At 53.4% G+C, this 27510-nt stretch overlaps 1 protein-coding gene across 5 annotated transcripts in view; it reads left to right on the top strand.

Moving 5' to 3' along the window:
- Window positions 1–21817, top strand: part of LRRC20 (leucine rich repeat containing 20) — a 74104-nt gene extending 52287 nt beyond the window's left edge. For all 5 annotated transcript variants that reach the window (XM_037055806.1, XM_037055802.1, XM_037055803.1 and 2 more), the window contains 2 exons: window positions 8018–8185; window positions 19372–21817. In XM_037055806.1, the coding sequence (XP_036911701.1) occupies window positions 8018–8185; window positions 19372–19526 (323 nt within the window). In that variant the 3' untranslated portion in view covers window positions 19527–21817. The remainder of the gene's footprint in view (window positions 1–8017; window positions 8186–19371) is intronic.
- Window positions 21818–27510: the final 5693 nt, after the last annotated feature.

The raw sequence follows: 27510 nt of genomic DNA, 5'->3' as shown, positions 1-27510 counted from the left end.
AGAATTTAATCTCATGGATCTTGTACTTCTCTAATGGGAATAGTTTCATTGAGTGAGTGCTTTCAAAGATTATTCTTTTCATGTTCAAATACAGGACTCTGTGTGTTACAGGCGCTTAATAAATATCTGTGTCGTGCAGCACGCCCTGCCTTTCACAGCGCCCTCTCAGCGCAGCCCCACAGCCCTGCTGGAAACGGGAAGGGGAGACTTTCCCGTCAGTCCATCCAGAGAGAGGAGAGAGCCCGAGGACTCTGGCTGAGTTAGAGCAGAACCCAGCCCTCCTGGTTCTTCCCCCTTCATTCATTCAGCACCAAAATGAACAAGGAATGTATCCATTTGGAGAACAAGTGCCACGGGGGTGAGGGGTACAACACTGGAAAAATCGGGTGGCAAATGGCCCCCCTCCTTCCCGATTCCAGTGCAGCCCCTTTGATTGCCTTAATGCAATGAAGGAGCTGAACCCAGTGGTGAGGAGCCTTGCCTACCCATCCATTATTCCCTCCATGCATTTTGCTTTTCAGAAGAGCTTTTGAGCTGGGGAAGAGGCCACCTTTCAGGGGGAGCCAGACCCTCCCCCTTGCCCCTGAGCTTTTTCTTCAAAAGACTGGACTTCAGAGAGCAGCCGTCCTGAGAAATGTGAAGCTGGGGCAGGGGTGATTTATCACTCATAGGTCTCTTCACCTTTAAAGCAGGATCTCCAGAGACACCAGGAAATGACTTGGAAAGCTGCCTAAGCTCTACTGAGTGAAAAAAAGCAAGTCTCAAAGAGTTTATAATCTATTATTTCAGCTTTGTTTTTTGAAAACAGTATCCATACACCCATCCATCCATGCATCCATTAGTATGTACGTAGAAAAATATGGAGGAATGCCTACCAAATAGCATCGGTCCTCTCTGGGAGTAGAAATATATGAAATTTCCATTTTCTGTGGTCCATAGTTTTGAGATGTCAATTTTTTACAATGAGCCAGCACTGCTTATGTAAGCAGAAAATGCACTTAGAGTTGAACAAACTGTATCAGTCAGGGGAGGCCAGTTTCATATCAGGAACAAATAATCCCTAATTAAAACAACAGAACCCTGTACTTCCAATTGGAATAGCATTTGGCTCCTGTGATAGGTGTTAGCATTGCTCACGCACCTGCCTATTAGGCTGCCTACCACCTTCGGCAGTGACTGACGACTGGACCATGATTTTTCTTGAGAAAATAAGTCCAGTACAAACAGGACCCAGGCACAGTGGGCAGTGGGCACAGAGGCCTGTGCACAGTCGGAAAAATATTAAAACAAAACTGTTGCCTTTGGTGATAAATTTCAGCAACAACATCTCAGTGTAAGCAGTGCACCTTTCTGAAGCTTCTCCAAGGAAACCAGTCACAAACCTTATCTGTGGCAGCTAACACAGCCTTGTGTGACAGTCAGCAAGTGGCAGGGCAGAGAGCATGAGCCCTGGGGCCCAAGAGGCCTGGGGCAGATGCTGGCACTGCCGCTGCTAACTTCCCGATCTGTAAAGTGAATCCATTCTGCACCTTCTCTATCGATCACTGTAAGGATAAAGTTGAGGTAAACCGTGGTAAACACTGAGACGAGGGTACTGCCTGGCATGTGGTGAAGGCTCAAGAAATTGAGCCATATGTTATTATTTTTATTTTTGACACTATTACAAATGCCCCCGTTTTCCCCTTTTCTTTGCCTACCCCCACCCAGTAGCTGTATAGTATGTTTTAAAAAAATATTTTGCTTATTTATTTTTAGAGAAGGTAAAGAGGGAGAAATGGAGAGAGAGAAACATTAATGCATAGTTGCCTCTCACATGCCCCCAAGTGGGGACCTGGCCCTCAACCCAGACATGTGCCCTGACAGGGAAATCGAACCAAGAACAATGACCTGAGAAGAGAGACTGAGAGTTTGTTGAGAGAATCTGTTGTACTATTGGGATGGATTACCTAGTGAGCAAATAGTGTGTGGTTGGATGGAAGTAAGTGTTGCCCTTTTCCAGAATGGGGTCTGCCAGATGGATCAAACTGAAAAATCATTAGGGTCAAAAGAGCTTAGGAAGAGGAGCCTGCAGTTGGTGGAGACTCCGCGGGGGAGGACTCAGAAAAGGAGCAATGGCCTCTGCCCGCACGTTTGTCCGGAAGAAAGCTGCCCCTCCAGCTCTCGTCCTGATGCCAGGCAATCTGGTTCCTCTCCACATGAGTGGTTCTTGAATAAACATTTTTTGGGGAAGGAATACCTTCTTTAGCTTGTATTTTTTAAAAATCCTTAATCAAGGATTTGTTTTTATTGATTTTAGAGAAGGAAGAAGGAAGAGGAAGAAAGAGAGAAAGAGGTAGAGAGAGAGAGAAACACTGATGTGAGAGAAATATTGGCTGGCTGTCTCCCATACACACCCCGACCAGGGATTGAACCTGCAGCCTTTTGGTGTATGGAATGATGTTCCAGCTGACTGAGCCACCCGGCCAGGGCTGGCTTGCACTTTTTAGTTAAACATGCTGGATGAGGGAGCATTCCTGGCCTCCTAACAACCGGGGCATCAGAACATAGGGAGTTACCATTTGGTTATAAAGCTCGGAACAGTGAGTCTCCTGTGGATCTCTCAGGCTCTGAGCATCTCCAACCTCAGGGCCAGCATCCTCTCCATCTAACTTTGGTTATAAAGTCCTTTGCCCACCCTCGTGGAGGCAGCAATGTCTTTGGAGTCAGGCACATCCAGTGCCTGATTTCAGCTGTCCTGCTTGCCACCCGTGCTATGTTTGGCCAATCACCTAACCTTTCTGAGCCCCCAGTTTTTTCACCTCTAAAAATAAGAGATGGTAAAACTTATCTCTGAGTTGCTATAAGAATGAAAGGAGTTAATATGTGTATAGGACTTGGCATGTAGTAGGTGCTCAATAAACATTTACTCCTTCCTTTCCTACAGTGTAGGAAGAAAGAGAAAGGATTTAAATCATTTTACAGTCAAGAAAACCCAAACCATTCAGAAAGTAGATAGTCTGCCCAGGGTGACCAGGAACTACAGACTGAGCAGGGAGTTGAGTAGGGGCAGGTCTTTGTATCGCCTGAACCTGTAACCACTGTTCAGCAGCTGCAGGCCCATCTCAACCAACATGTATTGAGTGGTCTGGGCAGAGAGGATCCCTGCCTTCCTGTTTCTTCCCTGGGCCTAAGAGGAGCGGATATGAGCACAAGCCTTGAGATGCTATTCATTCTAGCAGCACACGAGGGAAGGAGAGTGGCACAGCCTTTGAGTCATGGCTACAGCAGGACAGAAATGGAGAGAGAATCTGTTGAGCGGCAGAGAAAAAGACCTGGCAGGACATACTGGGCATTTATTAAAAGGATACCAGCCAGATGAAAAGCTTTCCAGCTCCCCAGCCATGGAGATGCAGGGAGAAGGTCCCCGACCCCACCCTCAATCCTGAGCATGTCTCCCTATCAGGGTGTCTTTCACCTCAAGGATGGTGAGCCTCAAGAGTCTGCAGCCTCCACCNTCAGACACATCCAGTGCCTGATTTCAGCTGTCCTGCTTGCCACCCGTGCTATGTTTGGGCAATCACCTAACCTTTCTGAGCCCCCAGTTTTTTCACCTCTAAAAATAAGAGATGGTAAAACTTATCTCTGAGTTGCTATAAGACTGAAAGGAGTTAATATGTGTATAGGACTTGGCATGTAGTAGGTGCTCAATAAACATTTACTCCTTCCTTTCCTACAGTGTAGGAAGAAAGAGAAAGGATTTAAATCATTTTACAGTCAAGAAAACCCAAACCATTCAGAAAGTAGATAGTCTGCCCAGGGTGACCAGGAACTGCAGACTGAGCAGGGAGTTGAGTAGGGGCAGGTCTTTGTATCGCCTGAACCTGTAACCACTGTTCAGCAGCTGCAGGCCCATCTCAACCAACATGTATTGAGTGGTCTGGGCAGAGGGGATCCCTGCCTTCCCGTTTCTTCCCTGGGCCTAAGAAGAGCGGATATGAGCACAAGCCTCGAGATGCTATTCATTCTAGCAGCACACGAGGGAAGGAGATTGGCACAGCCTTTGAGTCATGGCTACAGCAGGACAGAAATGGAGAGACAATCTGTTGAACGGCAGAGAAAAAGACCTGGCAGGACATGCTTTGTGATCAGCAGCAGATGAGCATTTATTAAAAAGGATATCAGCCAGATGAAAAGCTTTCCAGCTCCCCAGCCATGGAGACGCAGGGAGAAGGCCCCCCACCCCACCCTCAGTCTCGAGCATGTCTCCCTAGCAGGGTGGCTTATGCTAGTCTTTCACCTTGAGGATGGTGACGTTGGGCCTCAAGAGTCTGCAGCCTCCACCAGTGACTCTGTTGCTCCTGGGTTTCCCCAGCTTCACCCCCTTCTTGGTGTCTGGATGGCTCGCTCCCCATCCCACTTCCCAGAGGAAACTGGGCCGTCATTCTATTCCCTGCCTCCCTCATCTGTGAATCTCAAGGAACTTGGGGAACATCTGACATCTGACCACTGGGCACGGATCTGCTTGGTGTGTGCGGCCTTGGGCAGGTTACTTGGCCTCTGCGAGCCTCAGTTCTCTCACCCATAAATTGGGATAGGACTTGATTGGGAAGATTATAGGAGATTTCATGAACAACTAATACACTGCCTGATACAGTGTCACTCAATAAACATTCACACCAGTCTCTCCTGCCTCCTTTGTTACCAGCCCCTTCGTCATAGGCTTTGTGATCAGCAGCAGATGTCATCCTAATCCTGGCTTCCCTACCACCTGGCTGTGTGATTTTTTAAGAAATGTTTTTTAATGCTCACCTGAAGACATGCTTATTGATTTTAGATAGAGGAAGGGAGGGAGACGGAGAGAAAGAGAGAGAAACATTGGTTGCCTCCCATCCATACCCTGACCAGGGATCCAACCCCGGACCTCAGTATGTGCCCTGACCGGGAATCACACACACAGCCCTTTGCGGTATGGGACAGCGCTCAACAGCCGACGCACCTGGCCAGGGCCTGGCTGTGTGATTTTTGAGCAAGTGGTTTAACCTCTCTAAGCCACAGTTTCTGCTTCTGTCAGATGGAGCGGAGTAGGACAAATCTGAGGATTAATGAGGCCATTAGCCTCAGCTTCTGGCATATACTGGGCTCACAGTAGGCCCTAAATAAAAAGAAAAAGGTAACTGTTGTTTCCACTTTATGGGGTAGAACAGCCCTGGAGTTCAGCAAGATGAGGCAGTATGTCCTCTCCTCTTTCGCGATGTGTCTCTTTGGTCGAGGTCACACCAGAGGACACTGTAGAACAGCTTAGAGCACACGCCCAGCTGTGAGTGCGGGGCTGGAGGCGCTGTTGGGGCCTGATCACGGACGGCCTTGAGTGCCTGGGAAGGAAGCCGTGGGGGGCCACTGAAGGTCTGTGCACTCGGAGCTGTGCTCATGAGGTTAAATGGGCCCACCCGTGCACTGTAGATTGGAGAGGGGATCAGAGGCAGGAGGCCAAGGAGGAGGCCGGCCGAGTGGTCCAGGTGAGAGGGCCTGAGGGCCCAAGCGCAGGAAGTGCAGAAGGCCCTTCTCTCGGGGAGGAGGACTCTGCAAGCAGGGAGGAGAGGTGTGGTGGCTGGCAGATGGAAGTCAGAAAGGGTGGGTGACGGTTGGAAGTGGAGCTGGCCGGGTGGCATAGGGGCTGATGTTGTGGGTCTACTGAGTGTGCCATATCTGGAGTGGCCATGTCTAGTCAGCCTTTACCAGAAGGCCCTGGGGCTTAGAAAGGAGGCTACCGGGTGGGGCGGGGCAGCTTTCTGATTTTGCATGGGGAGTAGCCTTGGCTTCAGGAGAGAACATCAGAATGGGTGGACTGCTTCTCCCTCTCTGAAGTCTATCCCCCTTCCTCCCATGGCCTTGCCGTGACTTAGGGGATGAGAAAAGGTGTGGCTGGGCTGCATGTGACCTTTGGAGGCAGTGGGCCTGGGTTGCAACTCCTGCTCTGCCACTGACCAGACTGCAGAATGTGGCCTTATACCGAATGGCTCTTAGCCTCAGTCATGTTATCTGCAAAGTAGGGGCTATGCTAATGCTGACCTTGTGGCATGATCATGAGACTTAAAGGAGACTGTGCAGTGAAAGCAGTTAGCATGGTATACTCCCTAAGAGGTGCTTGGTAGCAATGTTCATTGTTTTCGGGAGGGGCTGGGCATGGAAGGTCCTGGGTTGGCCAGAGAAGGCAGGGCTGGTGGGCAGGGCCAGGCAGGGTGTTCTGGGTCTCAGGCATGGGACTGCCATGATTGGGTTCCTAGGGTTAGCAAATAAGATACAGATGCTCAGTTCAGTTTGAATCAGATAAAGAATGAATAATTTTTTATTATAAGTATGTCGTATGCAATGTTGGGGTGTACTTGTACTAAAATTCATTTATTGTTTCTCTGAAAATCAAAATTAACTGGGCAGCCTGCATTTTATCTGGAAAGCCTACACCATCAGCACAAAGGATGGGGGTGAAGCCGTGGGAGGCAAGGAGGGTGGCAGCTGCCACTGAGACAAAGACTAGGCACCCTGCTTGGGACCCTGGCTGCGCCTGAAGAGTGGGCTGGTCTGAGCCAAGCCACATAGGATGACCTCCCCCCTTAGCTAGACAGACAGACAGACAGACACACACACACATACACATACACATACCCTGCAGCATGCTTGCAGGGTGGACAGCGATCACACCATGGGACTGCCTCTCCACGACAGACTTTTAGGACAGCAGCACAGAACACCCAACCCCAAGTGCAGGGTCCTTATGAACCTGGGACCCTGTGTGACTGTGCTGGTCCCAGGCCCATGAAGCCAGCCTTGGGGGGAAGAGCAGAGGTCATTCTTTGGGCCACTTGGCATTTCTGAGCCCAGTTTCCTTTCTGTGGGACAAGGTGGGGAGGCGCTGTAAGGTCACCTGGGGATGAAGCCCGGGAAACCAGCAGAACGCCAAGGCCCTGTGGGTGCTCTCTCACAGCGGCTCTGCTTCTCTGTCTCTCCCATTCTGCTGTCACCTGCCCCCCTCTGCTTTCTTAGGTTCCTCCTTAATATTTATTGAGCACCTACTGTGTGCCAGACATTGTGCAAAGCACTTCGCATGCAGGTGATCCTCACTACAGCCCTCTGCTGTGATAATAACAGTGGCATGTATGAAGCTTACCTTGTGCCGGGCACCCGGCGGAATGCTTTGCCTGAATTAACAGATGTAAGCCCCCAACAACCCTGTGACACAGGTGCTGTTAGTAGTCCCTTTCTGCAGGTGAGGAAACTGACGCCTAATGGGGTTAGATATCTGACTGGGTGAACAAGTTGTCAGTGGCACGGCTGGGTTTGAACTCAGGCCCTGGGGGCCCCCAGGTGCCGCACATTTGAGTCCTGCATTACACTACCTCCGCTACCTCCCGCTGTGACTCTTGGCTTCCACCCCTCATTCCTTCTCCTTGATCTGGGCCCTGGTGGGTGCCCCAGCTTCTCTGTAGAACATGGCATTTCAGCTGCAGCCTCTACCGCCCCAGCTTTGCCTTGGCCAGGTTCCCTGCAGAGGGATAATACCAGCCCAGCTCACCTCCTCACACAGGTCCTTGCACAGGCTGCTGGTCAGCTCTGGGAGCAGGAACCCATACTCATCTGGGCAGCTGCGGCTGGCCCAGCAGCAGGGTCTCATGACCCAGGAAGGCCATGGCTGTGGCTCCTTGAGCAGGAGGGTAATGGGAAATGGTGTCCCTCAGAGGGGCTGCTTCTCTGTCCCATCCCATCAAGTCCTGGAGTTGAGGCCTTGTCTGAGGGAGGAGCCAGCATGTCCTGACCCAGAGTCCAGACAGGCCTCTGTGGGAGAGCCTTTCTGAAGCCAAAAGCCCCGCCAGGGGCAAGAGTTACCCCTCCTGTTGCATCAGTAAATGTGAAATGAGACACCGGGTGAGGAGGTTTTCCTTTCGGCCTGGGGCTTTCTTGCTGGCGTCCTGCCTGGGCAGCTGGTAGTGGTCTCTGGGTTGCTCCTCCTCACCTTCCTTCTCTCCCTCCCTCCACATGGCAGAGCTCCGCCTGGAAGGGAACTTCCTGCACCGCCTCCCCAATGAGGTCAGCACCTTGCAGCACCTTAAGGCCATCGACCTGTCTCGGAACCAGTTCCATGACTTCCCTGAGCAGCTCACCACCCTGCCTGAGCTGGAGACCATCAATCTGGAGGAGAACGAGATCGTGGGTGAGTGGACACGGCCCCTCTGGCCCCTGCACCTCCCTCTGTCGGCACCTCCTTCCCCTGAGCTCACTTTCCTGAGTGAGCTCACTGGGCCTCACAGGGCACCGGGCATGGGGCTCTGGAGTCACACTTCCACAGACACGAGGGCCGGGCTGGGCTTTCTGGTCTGAGACGGCTGAGCACAGAGCACGGAACCTTCGAAGGTAACCCTTATGAGGCCCTGCCACCTGCCAGGGGTGGAGTGGACACTTGCTGTCACCCGGCAGGTAGAAGGCTTCAGTTTTCTCCATGGCGAGGCCTGAACTAGCAGGGCCACCTTTCAGCCAGAAGCTATACCTCTTGCATCAGTCTGCCAGCTGGGGCTGCCTCTAAGGCCCTTCGGCTTGGACCCTCTGTACATTTACTCCCACCTGAGTCCCCGGCTCTCCCTTCCTGGTTTTCACGGTGAACTCTTTGCCATTAGAAAGCAAAGGGCCACTAGGCCAACATGTTTGGAACACCCCCTGTGTGCCTTTCAGTACAAATGTGCTCCCCCAGGGAGGCAGAGGGTCTCCTGCTCTGGTCTGAGGTATGTCTTCTGCAAACAGCAGACTGAAGTGAGGTGGGTTTTGCTGAGGTCCAGGAGCTGTTCCTTCTGCCTTCAAAGCACTTGTGTACCTCTTGGTCTCACGGTACCTGAGCAGCATCTCCAGCTGCTGTCTCTTCTCCCCAGGAAGAACCTAGCGCTCACCAGGGTCCTTCTGAGTTGCCCTTCCCCCGCTCAGAGGCCTTGGTGCTCAGGAAGCCCATCTCCAACTGTTTCACCCCCTCTCACTTTGCCCCTAATGCTGATGTTCTCAATAATAACTCTCTTCCATTATGCTCGTATTTCCATAAGCCTTTTCATAGCCGTTGTGCCACATGTGTAAAAACAAAAGCTCTTGGTGGTTTGGAGCCGCCTGATCGGGAATGGCCTGCCTCGTGTGGTGGCGAGCATCCCACCTATCAGGGACTCTGGCCCTGGCTGAGCAGGAGCGGGGGTCGGCTAACCTCTGAGGTTCTGGATTCATTCTTAACAGATGAACAAACTGAGGTGTAAAGCGGTCATGAGAGAGCATCAGGCCGCACAGTGGGACCACAGAATTGCCAGGATGAGAATACTGGAATTTAAAACTCAGCCCTGTGTCTGGAATGGGGTTTCCTTGACGGGCCCTCTGGGAAGGCTCTGGGGATGGGCTCTGATTCAGTCTCACCCTCCAGAGACCAGGATCCCCGAGTGACTTGCCCCTTGGTTGAGCCCCCAGTCACTGGGGCCTGTGTGCCGCACTGCAGTGGAAGGAGCATGCTCAGAGGGGTCTTTTCACTGTGGGGCTCTCCCTCCTGTGGGAGACCCGCCCAGGGTCTTGCCCTGAGCCTTTCCTTCTCATCAGGACCCCCATCCTGGGCTGTCCCTCCCCTGCCTCTTATTCCTTCAGGCCTTTCTGATGTCTTCAGACCTTTTGGCTGCTTATCCAAATGGGGCAACAACCACACAGGGGCTGCTATAGGCTGATACCAAGACCAGAACCGGCATGGAGCTGCAGGCAGGCAGGTCAGGACATGCACTGGCCACTGGCTTCCTCCTCTCCTAATGTGGCCTTTGAAGACTCACATCACCTCTCCAAGCCTCGGCTTCTTCTCAGCTCTCAGATGGAGGTTCACCCCCCAACCCCAATGGTGACTTTCCCCCAAGCAGCAGAACAGAGGGAGTGGGCATCTAGGCTGGCTGCAGTGCAAGAAGTAACTCTCCTCAAAGCTGGCAGTGCAGGGTGCCATGCTTCCCTAGCCCTTCCCCTCCACAAGGATGACAACATCCCTCAGCAGCAACAGCCCCAGAGCAAAGATCCGCTACTTCGGCTCAGTTTTATAGATACACCTCTGCCTTTCTGCAGCGAAAGTGAGAACTCTTAAAGTCTCACTCATGCACAGGCCCATGTTGGCAGAGTAATCATCCCCATTTGACAGCTGTAGATGCCGAGGCTGTAAGAGTCTCTGGGCAGGCAGGGGAGGAGGAGACCCTTCCAGGGGGCTGCAGCTTCACTCTGGTCTCCAACAAGAGAAGAGATCCTCAGGATGTGGCATCTCCGCTGTCCTCCCTAGTCAGGAGCACAGATGTCCAGGACCTAGGATCGCCCTCCCTTGACATTCATATCTCTGTTCCAGCTTTCCTGTTTCACAGATGGTCGGTGTCGCTGGGGCAGCAGGAGCCTGGCTTTATTTCACTTAGGCGGCTCTCCACTAACCTGGGCGAGAGGTTCTGTGTGCGCTGGTGCTCTCAGAACTCACGTGTGGTTGCAGGGATGAGGCGATCGCTGAGTGCCAGGATGCTGTTCGCACTCTGCTGGCAGCACAACAACAGCAAGAAGAGAAGTTCCTTATTTAAAATAAAACAAGCTGCCTTCCTTGCTGTTAGCCAGCCAGTCTCCAAGGCTGCCTGCCCGTGTCTCTGTCCAGAGTGCTGGACAGCAGCCCCCATGCTCTCAATCTGAGCTTAGCCTTGCCAGGACCTGCTCAGGGACAAAGAGGCATGCAGGGGCAGGGACATGGATATGACACAGATGCCCTTGGGAAACGTTCCTTCATTTGCCAGTTGTTTTCTGATTGAGCAGCTCGCTTTGTGTCGGGCACCGTGCTGGACGGAGGTGGGCAGAGCAGACTCCCCGTTCTCACGGGCTTGTGGCAGGGTCTTCACCCCAGCTGCTGTCCGGTGACCGTTTACTTCACATCTGGATATTCTGCAAGCATTTTGCAAGGATCCTACTGTTTATGAGGCAGGTGCTGTTATCCTCCCCAGGTGAGGAAAAGGAGGCACTGGGAAGTTAAATAACTTGGCCGAAGTCGTGGCACCTGGGTAGAACCTGGGTTCCAACCCAAGCAGTCTTGCTGCAGGCCCCAGCTGTTTAGGACAGTGCTTTGCGTAAGGAGGAGAGATTTTTGCACACAGCCGTAGGGAGATAGAAAGCCACAGGAGCTGTGGCTGGTGTGGCTCAGTGGATTGAGTGCTGGCCTGCAAACCAAAAGGTTGTGGGTTTGATTCCCAGTCAGGGCACATGCCTGGGTTGCTGGCCAGGTCCCCTGTATGGGAGGTGTGAGAGGCAGCTGATTGATGTTTCTCTTTCATATCGATGTTTCTCTCCTTCTCTTTCTCCCTCCCTCCTTCTCTCTCTAAAAGAAACAAAATCTTTTTTAAAAAAAGAAAGAAAGAAAGCCAGCCACAGGAGAGTTATAGCTGAAGTGCATAACTTTGGTTGGAAGGACACTTTCTTGGGGTGGAAAGAACACATATGGTGGACTTCTGCCAAGATGGAGGCATAGGTGGAAACACTGTGCCTTCTCCCACAACCAAGTTTGAATACAACAAAGGTTTGGAGAAACAAAGACACAACCAAAGGACAGAAAATTGAATTATACGGAAGTCCGACTACATCTAACCGTTCAACGGGGACGGTAAGAGGGGCGGAGCCAGCAGCGAGCAGGGTCGGGCAGGACAGGGCCCCCGACCCAGGCGCGCAGGCAGACCGGAACCAGTTGGGGTGCAGGGCAGACCACGGGCACATATTTGCGCACAGTGAGACAGACCACGCAGGCCCCAGGGGGCGAGGGCTGACAGCGGTGGCACACTTGCGTGCAGTGGGACGAAACGCGTGGGCCCGGTGATGGCAGCAACTGCGGCACCGGTGAGGGCCAGGGCGGCAGGTGGCGGACAGGACGCCATAGTCCCTCTTTGACCCCGCCCCCACATACAGCGTCACAACCCAGCGACTTAGTTGCCCTGTTCTAGTGAACACTTTAGGGCTCTGATCCTGCTATGGAACAGGCACGAACAACCCGAAAGATGGCACAAGAAGAACTCAAAGTCCCAGAGCCAATAACTCTAAGCGACCGAGAAATTGCCAGCCTCTCAGAAGCACAATTCAGGACACTATTTATCAGGATGCTCACAGAACTGGTAGATTATAGTCACAAATTAGAGGAACAAAGTCACAAATTAGAGGAACATATGAAGGCTAAACTAATTGAAATGAAGGGAGATGCACAGGAAACCAATAGTGATGGAAAGGAAACGGGGACTCAAATCAATGGAATGGACCAGAAGGAAGAACAAAACATCCCACCAGAAAGGAATGAAGAAATGAGAATTCAAAAAAATGAGGAGAGGCTTAGGAACCTCCAGGACATCTTTAAACGTTCCAACATCCGAATTATAGGGGTACCAGAAGGGGGAAAGAAACAGCCACGAGTGGAAAACGTATTTGAACAAATAATAAAGGAGAACTTCCCCAGTCTGGCAAAGGAAATAGACTTCCAGGAAATCCAGGAAGCTCAGAGAGTGCCAAAGAAGTTGGACCCAAGAAGGAACACACCAAGGCACATCATAATTACATTAGCCAAGACCAAAATGAAGGAGAGAATCCTAGAAGCATCAAGGGATAAGGGGACAGTCACCTACAAAGGAGTACCCATCAGACTGTCAGCGGATTTCTCAAAAGAGACCTTACAGGCAAGAAGGGGCTGGAAAGAAGTATTCCAAGTCATGAAATCCAAAGACCTACAGCCAAGATTGCTTTATCCAGCAAAACTTTCATTTAGAATGGAAGGACAGATAAAGTGCTCCTCAGGTAAGGTCAAGTTCAAGGAGTTCATCATCACCCAGCCCTTATTATATGAAATGCTAAAGGGACTTATATAAGAAAAAGAAGATGAAAAATATTAACAGTGAAAGGACAGCAAACACACAGTTATTAACAACCACACCTAAAACAAAAGCAAACCAAGAGGACAGCTACATCAGGAGTGGAACCATAGAAATGAAGAACACATGGAGGGTTAGCAACAGGGGTGTGGGAGGGGGAGAAGGGGAGAGAAGGCACAGAAAATAGCATAGATGGTAGGTAGAAAATAGATAGGGGGGAGGGCGAGAATAGTGGGGGAAATATAGAATCCAAAGAACTTGAGACACGTGGTTATAAACTAAGGGGGGGAGAATGGTGAGGGAGGGAGTGTGCGGGTGGAGGGGAATGAAGGGGGGGAATAGAACAACTGTAATGGTATAATCAATAAAATATATTTTTTTAAAAAAGAACACATATGGTAATGAGGCCGGATCTCCCAGGCCACATAGTCTAGGCAATCAGCCTCGCTCCTGGCAGCGCTGCCTCATGCATTGAAGCAGGTGGGCAGCATCCCAGGATGAAAGTGCTGGGAGATCAGAGGTACTCAACACCAGCTGTACGTTCAGACCACCCAGGGAGCTTCACAAAAACCCTGTGCCTAAACCACACACCAGGCCAATTAAATCAGAATCTCTCATGGTGGGTTTTGGGGCTTGACAATAAAAAAAAAACTTCCTAGAAGATTCCAATGTGCAGATAAGATAGAACCAGTGACTTAGACCAGAACCTTCCATCAACAACCACATTCCATCCCTGAAGAAGCTGTGACCTCCCTTTCCCTCCTCCTCCCAATGGCTGTCTGGGGAGTGTGTGTGTGTGTGTGTGTGTGTGTGTGTCTACATCAGGATGAGAAGAGCAACAGTCTGGCCATGACAGCTGACAGTGCCCAGGAGGGTGACAGGTGAGCTCCGCGGACTTGCCTTCCTCCCTCGAGGTTTCTCTTTCCACTGACCCTACCATCCCCAGAACTTTTGGGCAGAGTGCTGTTGCCCCAGGGCCCACCCAACCCCTCCTGGATTTCCTCTAGCACAGCCTGCTCACCTGGCATTTTCAGAAGGAACTTCATCAATAAGTCAAAGGCAGTGGAAACAGAGATAGTAAGTGGGCTGGTCCCAAAGTACATGCTCATGCTGAAGGATTCCAGTGTAAGTGGCGGGGAGCTGGCTTGGGGGCCTGCCGCCCTGCCTGGGTGGGCGACCCAGCCTGGCTCACCAGCGGTGTGCTGGGGGCGCTCACTCACACTTAGTGACCTCGCCTTCAACTCATTTTATTTCCCCGAATCTGGTTCTCTCGTAGGGCACTACCTGACTCATCCCTGCTCGGTGGTTATCTTCTCAGCTTTTCTTCTAACTTTCCCAGTTGTAAGGGAGGTCTTATTTGTCAGACAATGATCTTAGACCTGGGCAGTAAGGGTGGTAAAGTTGGTGTCAGCAACTGTAATTCCCCAGCATGGAGGAGGATTTACAAAGCAGCTGTTCACACATCTGTCTGCCCCCACATCTGTCTGCCCCCACCCCCCACCCCGGGGAAAGCCTTTAGGACAACGAGCAGTTTCTTTCCCCCCTGCATGCCCCGTCATCCCTCACTTCCAGACCCTGGACACATGCATGCAGATTAGGCGGTTCTAGTCCTGTGTGCAAGTCATACATACGGGCCCCTGCCACGGCCAGGGAGGGAACGGCAGACACTTAATGAGAGGCCACAGCAGAGTTGTCTTTCTTTCCTGAGGTCCTCCCAGAGCATCCAGCGGAAGCCGGAGTAGCGCAGGGGTGGGGGCGCATTGGCCACCTTCCAGTGGCCCAGGTGCAGGGGAACACGGACGCATGGCAGGGGCTTCAGTGGGGAGGAGAGACGGGCATGGGGGGCAAAGATGGAAAAACTGACTGGGAAAGTAATGCCAGGCGTGGGCCAGGCACTTTGAGTTACATATTTGGCTGTCTCCAGAGTAGCTGGTAAAAAGACCGTGTTATTTCTGAGGAGAGTTGTTTCGATTCGGCCTAGATTGTATATCTAATCTGGGCCGGGGAGTGTGCAGGGGGCAAGGCTGTGGTGGGGGCCCCACTGGGTGCCCATCATCCCACTTTTGCTGACCAGCCAGGGATGAGGAGGGATTCCAACAGTGGCTTTTCTCCTTCTTTGTTTTCTTTCCCTGCAGCTTGTACTTAAGAAAAAAAGTCTGTATGTTTTTCAGTGGATTCTTAAAATCCTCTGTGCTCCCCACCCACTCTCTGCACCTCTGTAACTCCGTCCTCCTTGGGGAGCACCTTCTGGTCCCCTCTGCTGCCTCCTCCTCAGCAACCCTCTAGCAACCCCCTCTGGAGGATCTGAGGCCCCCAGTGGCAAGTGGGGAGAGGGGGTGACAGTGGCTCTGAGGCTCAGCCCCCACCTTTGAAGTGCGGCTGTATCAGCAGTTAAGGTTACGATGCCCTCCGCTCGGGGTCCAGCCCTTAATGTGTTGCTCAGTGAAAGCTGCCTGTTGTGATTACCTCCTGGGGGCTGAGGGCCCAGTGAAGAGAGCCTGGATGTGGCCTTGGCCTTGTGCCTCTGTGTACGTAGGCTTTGGGATCAGAAACTACCCTGACTCCACTATTTCCTGGCTTGGTGACCTTAGGCACTGTGAAAGAAAACCAGAGCTGAACAGTAGTTAAAGCAGTGAAAGCAGGTTTTATCCAGGGCTATTGCAATAACAGAAAAGAGACCTCGGTGTAGAACCAGGCTCTACCACAAAGACAACAGGGGCACTTGGGAATTTATAGCCAAAGAGCAAGGAGGGTGGGGGGGGGTCAGTAGGTAGAATACCACTGAGAGAAAAACCATCATGGGTAACGGGAGATTCTGGCTAATTGACCTCACAGGATTCCTGCTGAAGGCAGGCCAGGTGACCAGACATCACCTGGGAACGATGAAGGACGAGGAACCTGATTAGATATCAAGGATGGTCAGATATTGAGGGTGGCGGGTTCCAACCAGCCCCACCCACCATCCTATAGCCAGTCTTCCTGCTTGGGAGGCAGCGCCCAGCCACGGCCCAGCCTAGTGACTCCCTCCCAGCTGCCCGGAATGCCTTTTTATGCCCGACGTGTGTATGTGCTGGGTCCAGTGTGACACCGTAGGCATTCAGGGAAAGCTCCGCCCTCAGGAACTTTAAGAGTGTTCTCAGGGTGTGCAGGGGGCTAGGCCCCTGGTCTGATAAGCAGAACCGGGTGCTCAGGGAGCTCAGAGCCAGGTCCCCCCAGGTGGGAAAGGAGGTCGGACTCTGGGCAGGGCTTTGGCTTCCTGTTCAGAGTGCTTGGGGACTCTCGAGTGCCTCTCCTTTCTGGTCTAAGCCAGTGTCCTCCATCTCCTCATCAGCCTGCCTGCCCAGTGGCCAGGTGGCCTGGGCCAAAGGAGCTTCCTCCCCCTGTGCCTCAGTTTCCATGATTTGCACAGCCCCTGGCCCACAACCCACGAAAATGAGTACCTGGAGGATCCTTCTGGCTGGTTCACTCAGCTCCCCACAGAGGCCACATCCGGCGTTTCTGTGAGTGGGGTGAGGGGCTCGGCAGCTGTCACACTTTCAGGGGAGTCTGAGGCTCAGCGCTGCTTCCCTTTCCACATGATCTTATACCCAGGTCACTTCAGAGGCCAGTTCAGGCCGAGACATTGCCACCCAGTGTGGTGACTGGCGGCCGCATGCTCAGAAGCTAGGGCGTGTCCTCAGGGATCGTGGTGGTGCTCCGCTGGTGTGCTTGGTGCAGGCACAGACTGGTGACAGGGAGCAGGGCCCCTCCGCTTGTCACGTGTATACTGCTGGCACCCTGTGCTGGCATGCTCCGTACAGTCACCTTGGTGATTTCTCACGGCTTCCCTGTGAGAGGGGCAGAGGGACCCCTGTTTTACAGGTGAGAAAGCTGCTGTCAGAGATGCTGCCTAGGGCGACACAGTCAACCACCGGCAATGCCAGCTCTGCTCAGCAGCCTGGCTGCCTTTCCCTGCCCAGGACCATAGGAAGTGAGGGGTGTTCACCTGAAGAAGATGGAGGTGGCAGGTGCTGGGCTATAAGTTTTACAAGTGTTGTCACAAACAGTAAGGGACAGGTCTGTTCTGCACTGTGACCCAGAGTAGGATCAGGAGGCCTGGAAGTTTCTGGAACCAGTCTGACACTTTCTCCAGGAAGCTCTTTTCCTCAAAACAGATCAGCAAGGACATGCTGTCACCAGGACCTCAGAGAGCTCAGAGGTTCTATGACACCTGCCGTGTGCCCCTCATTTCTGTTGGAGGTGGGGTCTCTGGACTGGGGGATGGAAGGGCGGTGTTCCTGCTTAGGGGGCCCAGAGAGCGGGGAGCATCCTGGTCAAGGAAGCCAGCCACTCCTGGGCCCCAGGGAGCCCTGCCAGAATGCGGTTTTCTCTCTCCCATTACTGAGGGGGCCTCTTGGAGGGTCCTTGTAGCTGGTCGGTGGGAGGCATGCCAGGCTGCAGGGCTGTGTGCACGGTGGTGTGAGGGGCGCAGTTGCCGCAGCCAGCCAGCGCAACTGCATTTTCTGGTTCCCCGCACTTCCTAGCTGTGGGACCTTAGGCAAGTTACCTAACCTCTCTGCTCTTCATTTTCCTCACTTATAAAGTAGAGAAAATAGTAATCAACTCACCAGGTTGTTGCAAGGATTAAAAAACTCAAAGAGCTTAAGTCAGCAAGCACTCAATACATGTTAAACAAACAAACAAAAAAGCACTATCAACAACAAAATCTGACCCAACACCGAGATCCGGAAGGCCCAGATCCCTGAAGACTCCCATCCTGCCGGGAACACCTTGGGCTGCAGCCCTGGGGAGAAGAGGCCTCTGGGAACTCCCTGGGTGCCGAGTCACCTGCCAATTCCTGCTGAAGCCCTCGGTTGCTTTCTCCTGTGCCACCCCCACCTGACCCAGCTGGGCGTGGATATGGTGGAGCTCCCTGTGAAGCAGCAGGCAGCAAACCAGGGCCAGCTCTTTTGCTTAACAGCGGTGTGCCCTTCAGTGTCAGTCTTTTCTGAAACTCAGTTTCCTCATTTGTAAAGTGGGCAGAGGGGCATCGTACAGATGAGCAGTGGTGGGCTGAGGAATGCTGCTGTACCCCCAGGTAGGCTGTGGGGAGGAGCGGATGGAAGTGCTTTATAACTTGAGTGACACGCACATACAAGGAACTGTCCTGAGCTAGTGACCTCCCCTCCCCTTTCCCCAGAAGAGTTAGGGGTGTAAGTCCATCCCAGTTACCAAGCCAGGCGGGTAGGGATTCTTTCCAAAGGGTAGAGAGCACAGAGTAGAGTGGGCCCTCCTCACCCTTCCAGGCGTTACCCACTGCTTACTGTGGCGCTCTAAAGCATGGAAGGGGAGGATGCTGCAGAACCCTCCCTAAAGGTCAGAGGCTCGGTGTCCAGTCAGCTTGGAGGTGGGGGTGGGAAGGTCCAGACGACCTCCTTTGAAAGCCCTGGGGCAGCCTGGTGACTGGAGCTCCTGGCTGACCCAGAGGTTCCAGAGAGCCACTGGACAAGTATGCCCCTGTAGCCTTGCGGGAGCATTCAGCCCTGCTCCTGGGCATACATCCAAAGGCTGTGTCACCCAGCCCTTGAAGACAGATGGAGGCCACCTGGGTGTCCGTCCATCACTGGTAGAGCAGAGGTGGGGGGTGGCGCACTGTGGTGTTTAGGCAGCAGTCAAAAGCACACAGCTCAAACACACACAGGGCCTTGAGGGTGGACTGGAAAATGTGGGTTAGTCATCACACCATCGGCATTGGCCACTGACTCCCTTCCCCACCAAAAGGAACCAGGACTTCCTGATGACTGATCCCAGGACTGTGACGGCTGGAGATGGGCCTGCCTGGAAAGTAAGGAAGTCTGTCCAAAAACAGGCGGGGCAGGTCCAAAGATGCCGGAGCACCTACTGGCCAAACTGGGGACAGTGTGAGCACCAAGATTAAATTAAACACAGTAATGAATTGTAAGAAACATAGGAGTTCGTATTGATAATATAGAGATAGAAGGGAGAGAAGGGAAGGCGGTTGCTTGGACTATTGCTAGAGTTGGAAAACTGTCATTTTGTAAACAACACAAAGAGCAGATCAGGAACCAGCAGTGGGTGCTAAATCCGGGGCAATGGGTGCTCAGTGCGGACGAGGAGCAGGGCCTTTGCATGCCCTTAAAGTGTGCCCCCAGGTTTTGCTTCTCCACTCATCTGTTGGGGATACAGGGCCATGGTGAACAGTGCCGCTGTGTGCATCTGTGAGTGAGTATTTGAGGACTTGTTTGCAATTCTCCCAGTGCCCCCAGGAGTGACACTGTTGGGATGAAGAAACCTAACGTTTAACTCTATTTTTAGGAGCCTTTTCTGCATATGGTTGTAATGCCCCGGGCTGGGTGCCAGGAGCTGAGCCCAGGTGTAGTGGGTGATGCAGGGCTGCTCCCACCGAGTGTCCATGTCTTCCTGTTTCATCGTCCTTCTTGGCCCCGGGCCCCCTAATCTATCCCTCTCTCCCTCACAGATGTGCCCGTGGAGAAGCTGGCCGCCATGCCCGCCTTGCGCAGCATCAACCTCCGCTTCAACCCACTGAGCGCCGAGGTGCGTGTTATCGCCCCACCACTCATCAAGTTCGACATGCTCATGTCTCCAGAGGGCGCACGGGCCCCTCCACCTTAGGCCTCGCTCCTCATGCCCGCCCAGCAAGGGACAGAGGCTACCTGGCCTGGCTCCCTGAGGGGAAGGAGTCCCAGGGCCCATGGGAAGCCAAGCTTGGGGGGCTGGGGATGGGTGGGCCGAACAGTGCGTGGTGGGAGGGGGTACAGCGGTCCAGGATAGGTAGCTTAGAGCAGTAGGGGCCGTGGAATGCCCAGAGGGAGGAGGCGAGGTAGGGGCTATAGCCTGGACTCTGGGCGTTTTTAGTCTCTGTGCAAACTGGGACAGACCCCCACCCTCTCTGAGTCTTATAATTTGGGGAAAGGGGTGGTGGCCATGGGCCTTTGCCTCCTTTGGGACCTTGGAAGCTTTTTAGGAAACACAGGCCTCCAAGTTACCTTCAAATCCTCGGTACCTTCTGAGCTCACAGCTGAGCATCACTGAGCATTTTCTAGGCCCCTGTGGGTTGAGGCCTTGCTTCTAGTACTGAGAGCCAGTGGCTGCCCTGAGAGGAATAGAAGACAACATGCATCTATTTATTGCTTCCTGAGAACCAGCCCACAGAGGCCCTTCACAGCACCCCACCCGCAGCCCCGTGGGTCCCTGGATTGGCCGGAGCCGGAACCAGGAGTTGTGGGAAAGCTGCCGAGAGAGTGCAGATGCTGCGGTAGGGCTGATGGTGTTTACAAAGGAGCCCAAGGACCCTCAGGCCAGGAGACTGGGAAGCAGATCAAGTGGGCTCTGTTCTTCCTCATGATTAAGAAATTGCTGGGGCGGGAGTTCTGAGTACACCCTCCACCCCTCGGGAGTGACCATCTATGCCTGCGTCCCGCTGGAGCTGCAGGAGAACATCCTGGAAACGAAGCCACGTGCACCTGTGCCTCCCTTCACACCGTTTCCCTCTGGCAGGGGTCTGGCTGCCTTGTCATTGGTTCACCTGGAGGCAGAAGGCCCTATGGACCATTGGATTTGTAGCCAGCCAGCTCTCAGACAACCCAGTCATTTCTAGGCTCTCAACCTGAAGTCAAGGGTCTGGTCAGGCAAGAGGGTGACCTGCCATCCTTGTTTGCTCAGGACACAGCACTTTCAGTGCTCACGTAGGGATAGGACCAGCAAACAGGGACAACCGGTGGATCTACCAGGTGAGGGTGCAGAGCTCTTGCTTCCTGTGACAATACCTGTGGTTTGGAGAACCCCTGACTTTCTGATCCTGCGGTTATCTACCTCCCCCCATCTCATGTGTGGAGCAAGCAGATCAGAGCCCACCTGGTCTGGACTTCTGTCCAAGTCAGAACTTGGAGTTAAGCTGTTCAGATTTCAGACCACCACTCAGCACTAGCCCTTTCTCAGAACACTCCTGTTTCCTTCCCCTTCCCCAGCCCCGAGGCTGCCTCTGCCCAGGCCTCCTGTCTGTTGGCCAGAAGCTGACAGGTTGGTAGGTTGTGACCAAGCACTTGAGAACCTGGTGACCCAGTCATTGCCTTGTTCACTCTGCTTATCTCCCAGGCCTGGTTGGTCAAGCTCTGGGAAAAGGGTTTTCAGGGTGGGGAAGCCCAGTGAGACCTCTAGGGCTACTGAGTTCGGGGGGCACAGAGAAGGGCTGCAGTCCAGCCCAGCCTGGCCTGGCCCCACTCAACCTGTGTCCTGGAGTGGGGTTTCTCCTTTTTGAAGAAGGGGTGTGTTTTCCTGATATGCAAAATCGCGTTGCATGGCTGGAGCCTTGCAGTGTGGTCTGTGGGCCGCAGCCTGCCTCCTTGGGAGCGTGTTAGAAATGCAGGGCCCCAGGTCCCCCAGATCTCAGACTTCCGGAATCAGAGCCTGCCTTCCAAAAGATCCCGGGGGATTCCTACAAGCACTTTACTGTTTGAGAAGCAAGGGCCTGGGGTGGCCCTAGGGATGTCCTGGGAGTGAAGGGTGGAGTTTCTCAGCTTCCCCACTCCCGACACCAAGTCTGCCCACCCCCCTCCATAAAGCAGCATTTCCCTCCCTCCCCCAGGCCTCTTAGATCTTTTCAGAGTTCGTGTGATACTCCCAGCTAAAGGAGTGACCTGGAGTCACCAGGAAATGAGGGTCAGGTTTGCCTGGCTCTCTGGCCTGCCTCTTCCTTGTTAACCCCAAATACCAAGCTGCTGCTTCCCCAGGTCCTCATCTCAGGCCCTTAGAAGGGGCTGTTGCTGGAAGCTGTTTTCTACTCTGCTTGGGGGTTTGCCCTGGCCTCTCTGGGGAAGCTTGGGCCAGCAGAGAGGCCCCGGTCAGAGCCTGCAGTGTGAGCCCTTAGCTTCAGTCTGCAATAAAGAATGCATTGGTTTCACCTGCCCAGTCGGTGTGTGATTCACTCTCACCACATAGGCCTCCTGCAGCCTGGGGGTCAATCCTGCCCACCTGAGAAGAGGTGGGGTGCCCCTCTGGGTGAAAGCTAGACGGGCCATATGGAGTGGAGTCGCAGATGGGCACAGGTGCAGCCAAGAGGAATTGATGCATGTGCTGAAGCTCTGCTAAACAGACAACTAAACAGCAGCCCTGGGGCGGGCGGGGGGGAGCTGTGTACCTGGGACAGGGTAAAGGAACCAGTTGTCTCCCAATTTTTCCCTCACTGATGCCAGAAGCTACACCCTTAGCAATTCTTCCTCAGAATCCGTGGTTCTCTAAGAGGGGTCTCTGGACCAGCAGTGCTGACCTCACCCGGGAACTGGTAAGACATGCGAGCTCTCATCCCACCCCAGATCCCCAGAATCAGGCACTCTGGGGCCCAGCACTCCTGGGTTCAAGGTTCAAGTCGGCTTTTGTTTTCTAAACCTGAAAGACCAACCTGAGTTTGCCTCCAGTTTTAGGTCAGACACTCCAGTATTCTTATTTAACAAACACATAGAGCTCAGTGGCTGGTACCAGGCAGTGCCTAAGCGTGATAGAGGGAAAAACTCATTCAATCCCTGGAACAACCCTAGGGATTGGGGTTGGGACAAACCCCTCTCCCTCTCTGGCCTCGTGTCCTGTCTGTAAAGGGGAGAGGCTGCACAGGGAACAAAGGGCCAAGGTCAGACATTAGTCAGCTGCCCCCAGACAGCTGGCCACCTTTCCCAAGGGGCTCCAACACCTTCCTGACTCTGTGGAGACTGACCCGAACTCCACCTTGAGCTGGAAAAGCCCTCACCCGCGCCGCCGCCCCCCCCCCCCACCCGGTGCAAGACGCTAGCCAGCAAGCTGCAGTTCCACAGTGTGCCCCCAGCCCCTCCTCAGCAAGAAACTCCATTTCTTGGGTTCTCTAGAGCAAAAGGTAAATTATCAGAACGAGAAAGTTCTGGTCCAGACCACTCCCATAGGTGGGTGCAGTGACTGGCCCAAGGACCTGCAGGGAGCTCCTGGCAGAGCACACACAAAGGCCCAGGTTTCCTGGCTAAGGCCCCAAGTCCTTTGTGGGCCCTTGGTGAGTCTTGGTGTTGGGAGCATGTCTGCCTAGTGCTCCTGGCCTCTCCTCCTTGGCCTTGTTGCCCTACTCGTTCTGCAGGCATGAGTCAGACATTAGAACCCCCACTTGCCATTTATAAGTGCAGATAACAACACAGAGCTTCCGAGGGGAGAGCTCACGAATGACCATTTTAAAGCATTTTGAAGGCAGTTTTCCTCAAGGCTGGCTGAGGAGAGGAAGGGGCCCCTCCTGGCTCCAGGGTAGAGATTCTACCCCGGTCTAGACCTCGGTCTCTCTGCAGCCCCCTGGCCTCACTCTTCAAGGGGACAGCCCCTCCTCCCCTCCCCTTCCGTATCCCACCACCAAACAAATGCTGAAAGTGTGCTGGGGATCTGCTTTCCAGGGACCATACTGCCACCATGCTGAGACCCCCTGACACTTCCCTGTGCATCCTGAGCCTTTTCAAGATGGTGGCTGTGCCAGCAGCCTTCCTCGCCCCAAAGCTTCACATGCGTTACCAGGGAGAAACCGGGTCTCCCGTCAGAGTCACTTGGCTTTCCCACCACTGGGGGAGGTATCCCACAGGGCTCTGCAGCCTCATGCCAGGCCTTCGCTCAGGCACCGGCAACTTTCTCAGGCACCTCTGAACACTGCTCCAGCTGTGCTAACAGAATGTCATGTGAGAGGCCAGCATAGGCCTCATGCATTCCCTCTACACTCATCGGGCGCCTGGGACCAGGAAGGCTGCCAGGACACTAAACCTCCAAGGAGAGAGGCAGTCCTGCTGTGACCTCCTTCACTGTCCCCCAGAAAACTTGAAAACCCCCCTCTACTTTTTCCCCACTGTGTAGACCTGTCTCTGAGCAGGTGTCCACATGCATTCCAGTTGGCACAGGGGGCTCTTATCCCCGCAAGGAGCTTCTCAGACCCACCGTCCTCCCATCACCTGCCAGTACCCAGCGTTTTACAGGAAATCGGTTTCCAGGATGGTGGGGTTTCCTGTTTAAAGACTCCCTAGGCCACAGCTGTCGGGGGTGGGGTAGGATGGGGAGCAGCCCCCCTAAAGCTAAGTGCCCAGGCCAGGGCTTGGACAGAATGGGCAGAGCAGAAAGACCTGAAGGGCAAGGAAGTGGTGGGGCTTCTCAAGGTGGACAGGGATTGCTCCTGTGCCCTGGGCAACAGCACCCTTTGTTTCTCAGATGCTCCCAGAGGGCCAAGAACCTTGAGGACAGGCTGGGCGGGGGGGCAGTGCCCAAGAAGTCCAGAGGAGTGTGTTCCTCTTTCCTCCACTGTCCAGCTATGCAACACTGGGTAAGGCACCGGCCTCAGTGGCTTCACCTGCAGAATGGGAGCAGTGATTTCCTATTTGTCTGAAAGGCTCGGGATCTAAGTGAGTTTCAGGACTGGGAGCATCCCAGTCTCCAGTACTTCCAGGGTGGGTGAACCTGGAAGAAGGCATAATCTGTGATAGGGCATTTCGGGGCCTCAGCTTTCCTGGGAACCCTGTTGGGGTAAGGAAGGGAGGGAGAAGAGATACTTTTTAAAATCTGCATCAAATGATCTTTACCCAGTGTATATGTTTGGCCTTTACCCATAACTTTGGGGATAAGAAAGGGCATTGGTACTATTGGCACTTAACTTTTAGTCCTCACTGCAGCCTTGAGGGGAGGATTGTAAATCCCATTTTACAGATGGGGAAAATGAGGTTAGAGGGCTGAAGTGACTCACCCTGCATCACACAGATACTAAACAGTGGAGGAAGAATTCATTCCCAGGTGTCTCTGCCCTTGGCACTGCCCAGCCTGGTGGCCCATGTAGCCCGGCACCCTGTACCAAGATTCTGATGGTAGAAGAAAAGAAGTCTGTAGAAGAGGAAGCAGAAAAAGAAAAAAAGAGGCTCTGTGACCCAGAGCTATTCACGTATTAATACAAAAAAGATGGGGAGAAGGACGAACTGACCACAAGCTTAAGTTAGCGCACTAGAATGACGTGGCTGCTGAAGGAAAAGAAGAGAAGGGAAAGGAAAGAAAGAGAAAAAACAAAGTGGGATTATCTTATTCAAAATTTAGCGTCCAAATAAATATAGCTCCTATTTATTGAGCACCAACTACGTGCCAGGTACTGTTGTACCCTTCACTACACGTGCTTTACCACTAATAGTGGTGGGTACTGTTATTATCCCTATGTTGCAGATCAGAGGAAACTGAGGCACAGACAGGTTATATAACTTGCCCACAGTCACATGTACAATAATGGCAGTGCCGGGCCATGCAGACTTTACAGCGGTGTCTTGAACTCGACACTGGTCAAGGGGGCTTGACAGAACCTGTCAGAGCCCTGGGTCCTCACTCAGAAGGACTTCAAGAACTATGAGCACTTCCATAGGAAGGTGGGCTCAGTAGAGGAATAACGTGTGTAACTGACATTTATTGAGCACTTACTATGTGCCAGGCACTATTCCAAATTCTTTAGATAGCGTAACTCCTTTAAGTTTCACAGACAACTCTTGGAGGTAGGTACTTTTATCACCCCCATTTTACAGATGAAACAGAAGCAAGTCACAGAAAGCAAAAAGCCCTAAGAAACTCAGGTGTCTGTCCTTCAGAAGGACAGATTAGAGAGGGCACCCTCCCTCCCTCCTGCTCTCTGAAGGGCTGGCTGTCCTGGGGGAAGAGAGAGTAATTTGAGGGCATTAGGATTGGGACACCTGCCCCGAGTCAGGGTTAGACTCTGGGACCTCTAAGGCCCTTCCAGCTCTGCGACCCTGCCAGGCACTCCAGGCAGAGGAGGAGCTGGAAGGAAAAGGAGATGAGGAAGAAGCCTGATGGGACCAGTTTCCCAGAGTCCCCTGAAGTCACCCCCTGATGACATGAGAGGAAGGAATGGTCCATTCACTCTCTTTCATCTGCCTGGAACCGGAGATCTTCATCCACGTGATAAAATCTGTGGTGGTGGCTGTTGGGTGCCGGGCAGGGGCTGGAATGGTAAGAGGAAGGTGGCTTCCCCATCTAGCTTAAGGGAGCATCTGTTGAGCATCTACTATGTGCTGGGCAGAAAGTGTGACATTGTCTCATCTACTCCACTTGGAACCCTTTGACAAATGCCAACACAGACCAGTGCTGGTAAGACACCTGCCCAGGGATGATCATCAGCCGAGCGCCTGGGCAGAGGAATTCCGGGGCTCGTGGTCATCGACTGAAGGGACGCAGCACGCATGGTCCCCACTCTCCGCAGACCTGACTGGGGCGCCCTCCTTTAGCCTTCCTGTGTGCCCACTTCTCTCATCCCTTTCTCAGGACGGCCCCAGGGGCCTGGACACCAGGCTGGGTGACTGAGGGTCAGGCTGGGGTGGAAGGAGGAAGGGTGGAATCAGGGGCTGGGATGTAGGGGTACAGCTAGTGGAAGTTGGCAGTGGGGTGTGTCCCCCACTTTGGGGACATGACCCTGTGCTTGCTGGAGGAGTGGCATCGCTTGGGGGGAAAGGAGGGCAGGTACAGGTGTGCCAGGTGTCAGGACAACTGCTCAGTGCGGCCCCCTGCCCTCCCACCGCTCTTAGGCGGCAGAGCCCCTCGGGTAGAAGCGCTGGGCGGGAGTCCTCAGCCCCCGCCCCTGGCAGGCTGAGGTCTGAGGGGAACGAAAATCAGTCGAAGGGCTGGGGCCAAGAGTTCACTCTCCCTTCCCTTCTCCGCGGCGACCCCGGGACTCAGGGACAGGGGAGCAGACACTTCGAGGCAGCTCTCGGATACTCAGAGTGGGGGGGAGGGCCGCCCCCGCCGTTCCCTCTACTGGATAGCGTCCAGGAGCAGGCGGGAGCGGGCAGCAGGAAGGGTGGGTGATGGGGGCTGGCGCTGGGGGCTGGCGCTGGGTGGGTGCTGACTCGGCAGCCGCAAGCCAGGGGGAAGTAAGAGGTGTCTGATGACTGAGAGCAGTCAGAGCCAGACAGACAACTGTGACTGTATGTGCGCACAGGCGAGACAGAGAACGGAGACACCGACAGAGGGAGAAAGACCCAGAGCGCTCTGCAGTGTGTGGTGCACGTGTGTGTGACAGAGACAGACAGATGTCTGTGGAGGGAAGAAAGATGTGGGGTGTCTCTGTGTCCTCCCTTGTGCCTGGGCCAGGGAATTATTAATAGCGAGGCTGTTAATTTTAGAGGAATTGTCACCGACTTTGCCTGCTTGAAGGGGAGGGAATGGGGGGGAGGTGGAATTCTAGACCAGATCTCGCCCATACAGAGAGAATGCTCTCCCCCGGGGAAAGGAGAGGTAACCGTGGATCTGACCGCCAGGACATTAAGGGACGGACAGTGGCCCCATGCATAAGGCTGCTTGTTCCAACTTTATCATGTGGGGGTCCAGGCCCCTCTTGCTGCCAACAGGACCAAGGGGAACCATGTTTAGGCTAAGACACTGGAATACTGAGGACTGGTATACTGGCCTGCTGGCTCTCTTTGGGGTAGTGCCTAAACCTCTTTGTGCCACTGGTTACCCATCTGTTAAATGAAGAAAGTTACATTCAGCTGTCTTCCCAGTGTGATACGAATTCCTACCAGTAAGAGAAGGCTGCTGCAGGAGGTCATAAAACCCTGAAACTCCAAACAAC

Source organism: Sturnira hondurensis, unplaced genomic scaffold (assembly GCF_014824575.4).
Source record: "Sturnira hondurensis isolate 20B ecotype Veracruz unplaced genomic scaffold, ASM1482457v3 Scaffold0008761, whole genome shotgun sequence".
Taxonomy (NCBI): Eukaryota; Metazoa; Chordata; class Mammalia; order Chiroptera; family Phyllostomidae; genus Sturnira; species Sturnira hondurensis.
Note: the sequence above shows the minus strand (reverse complement) of the source record. Positions and strands in the feature narration are given on the sequence as shown.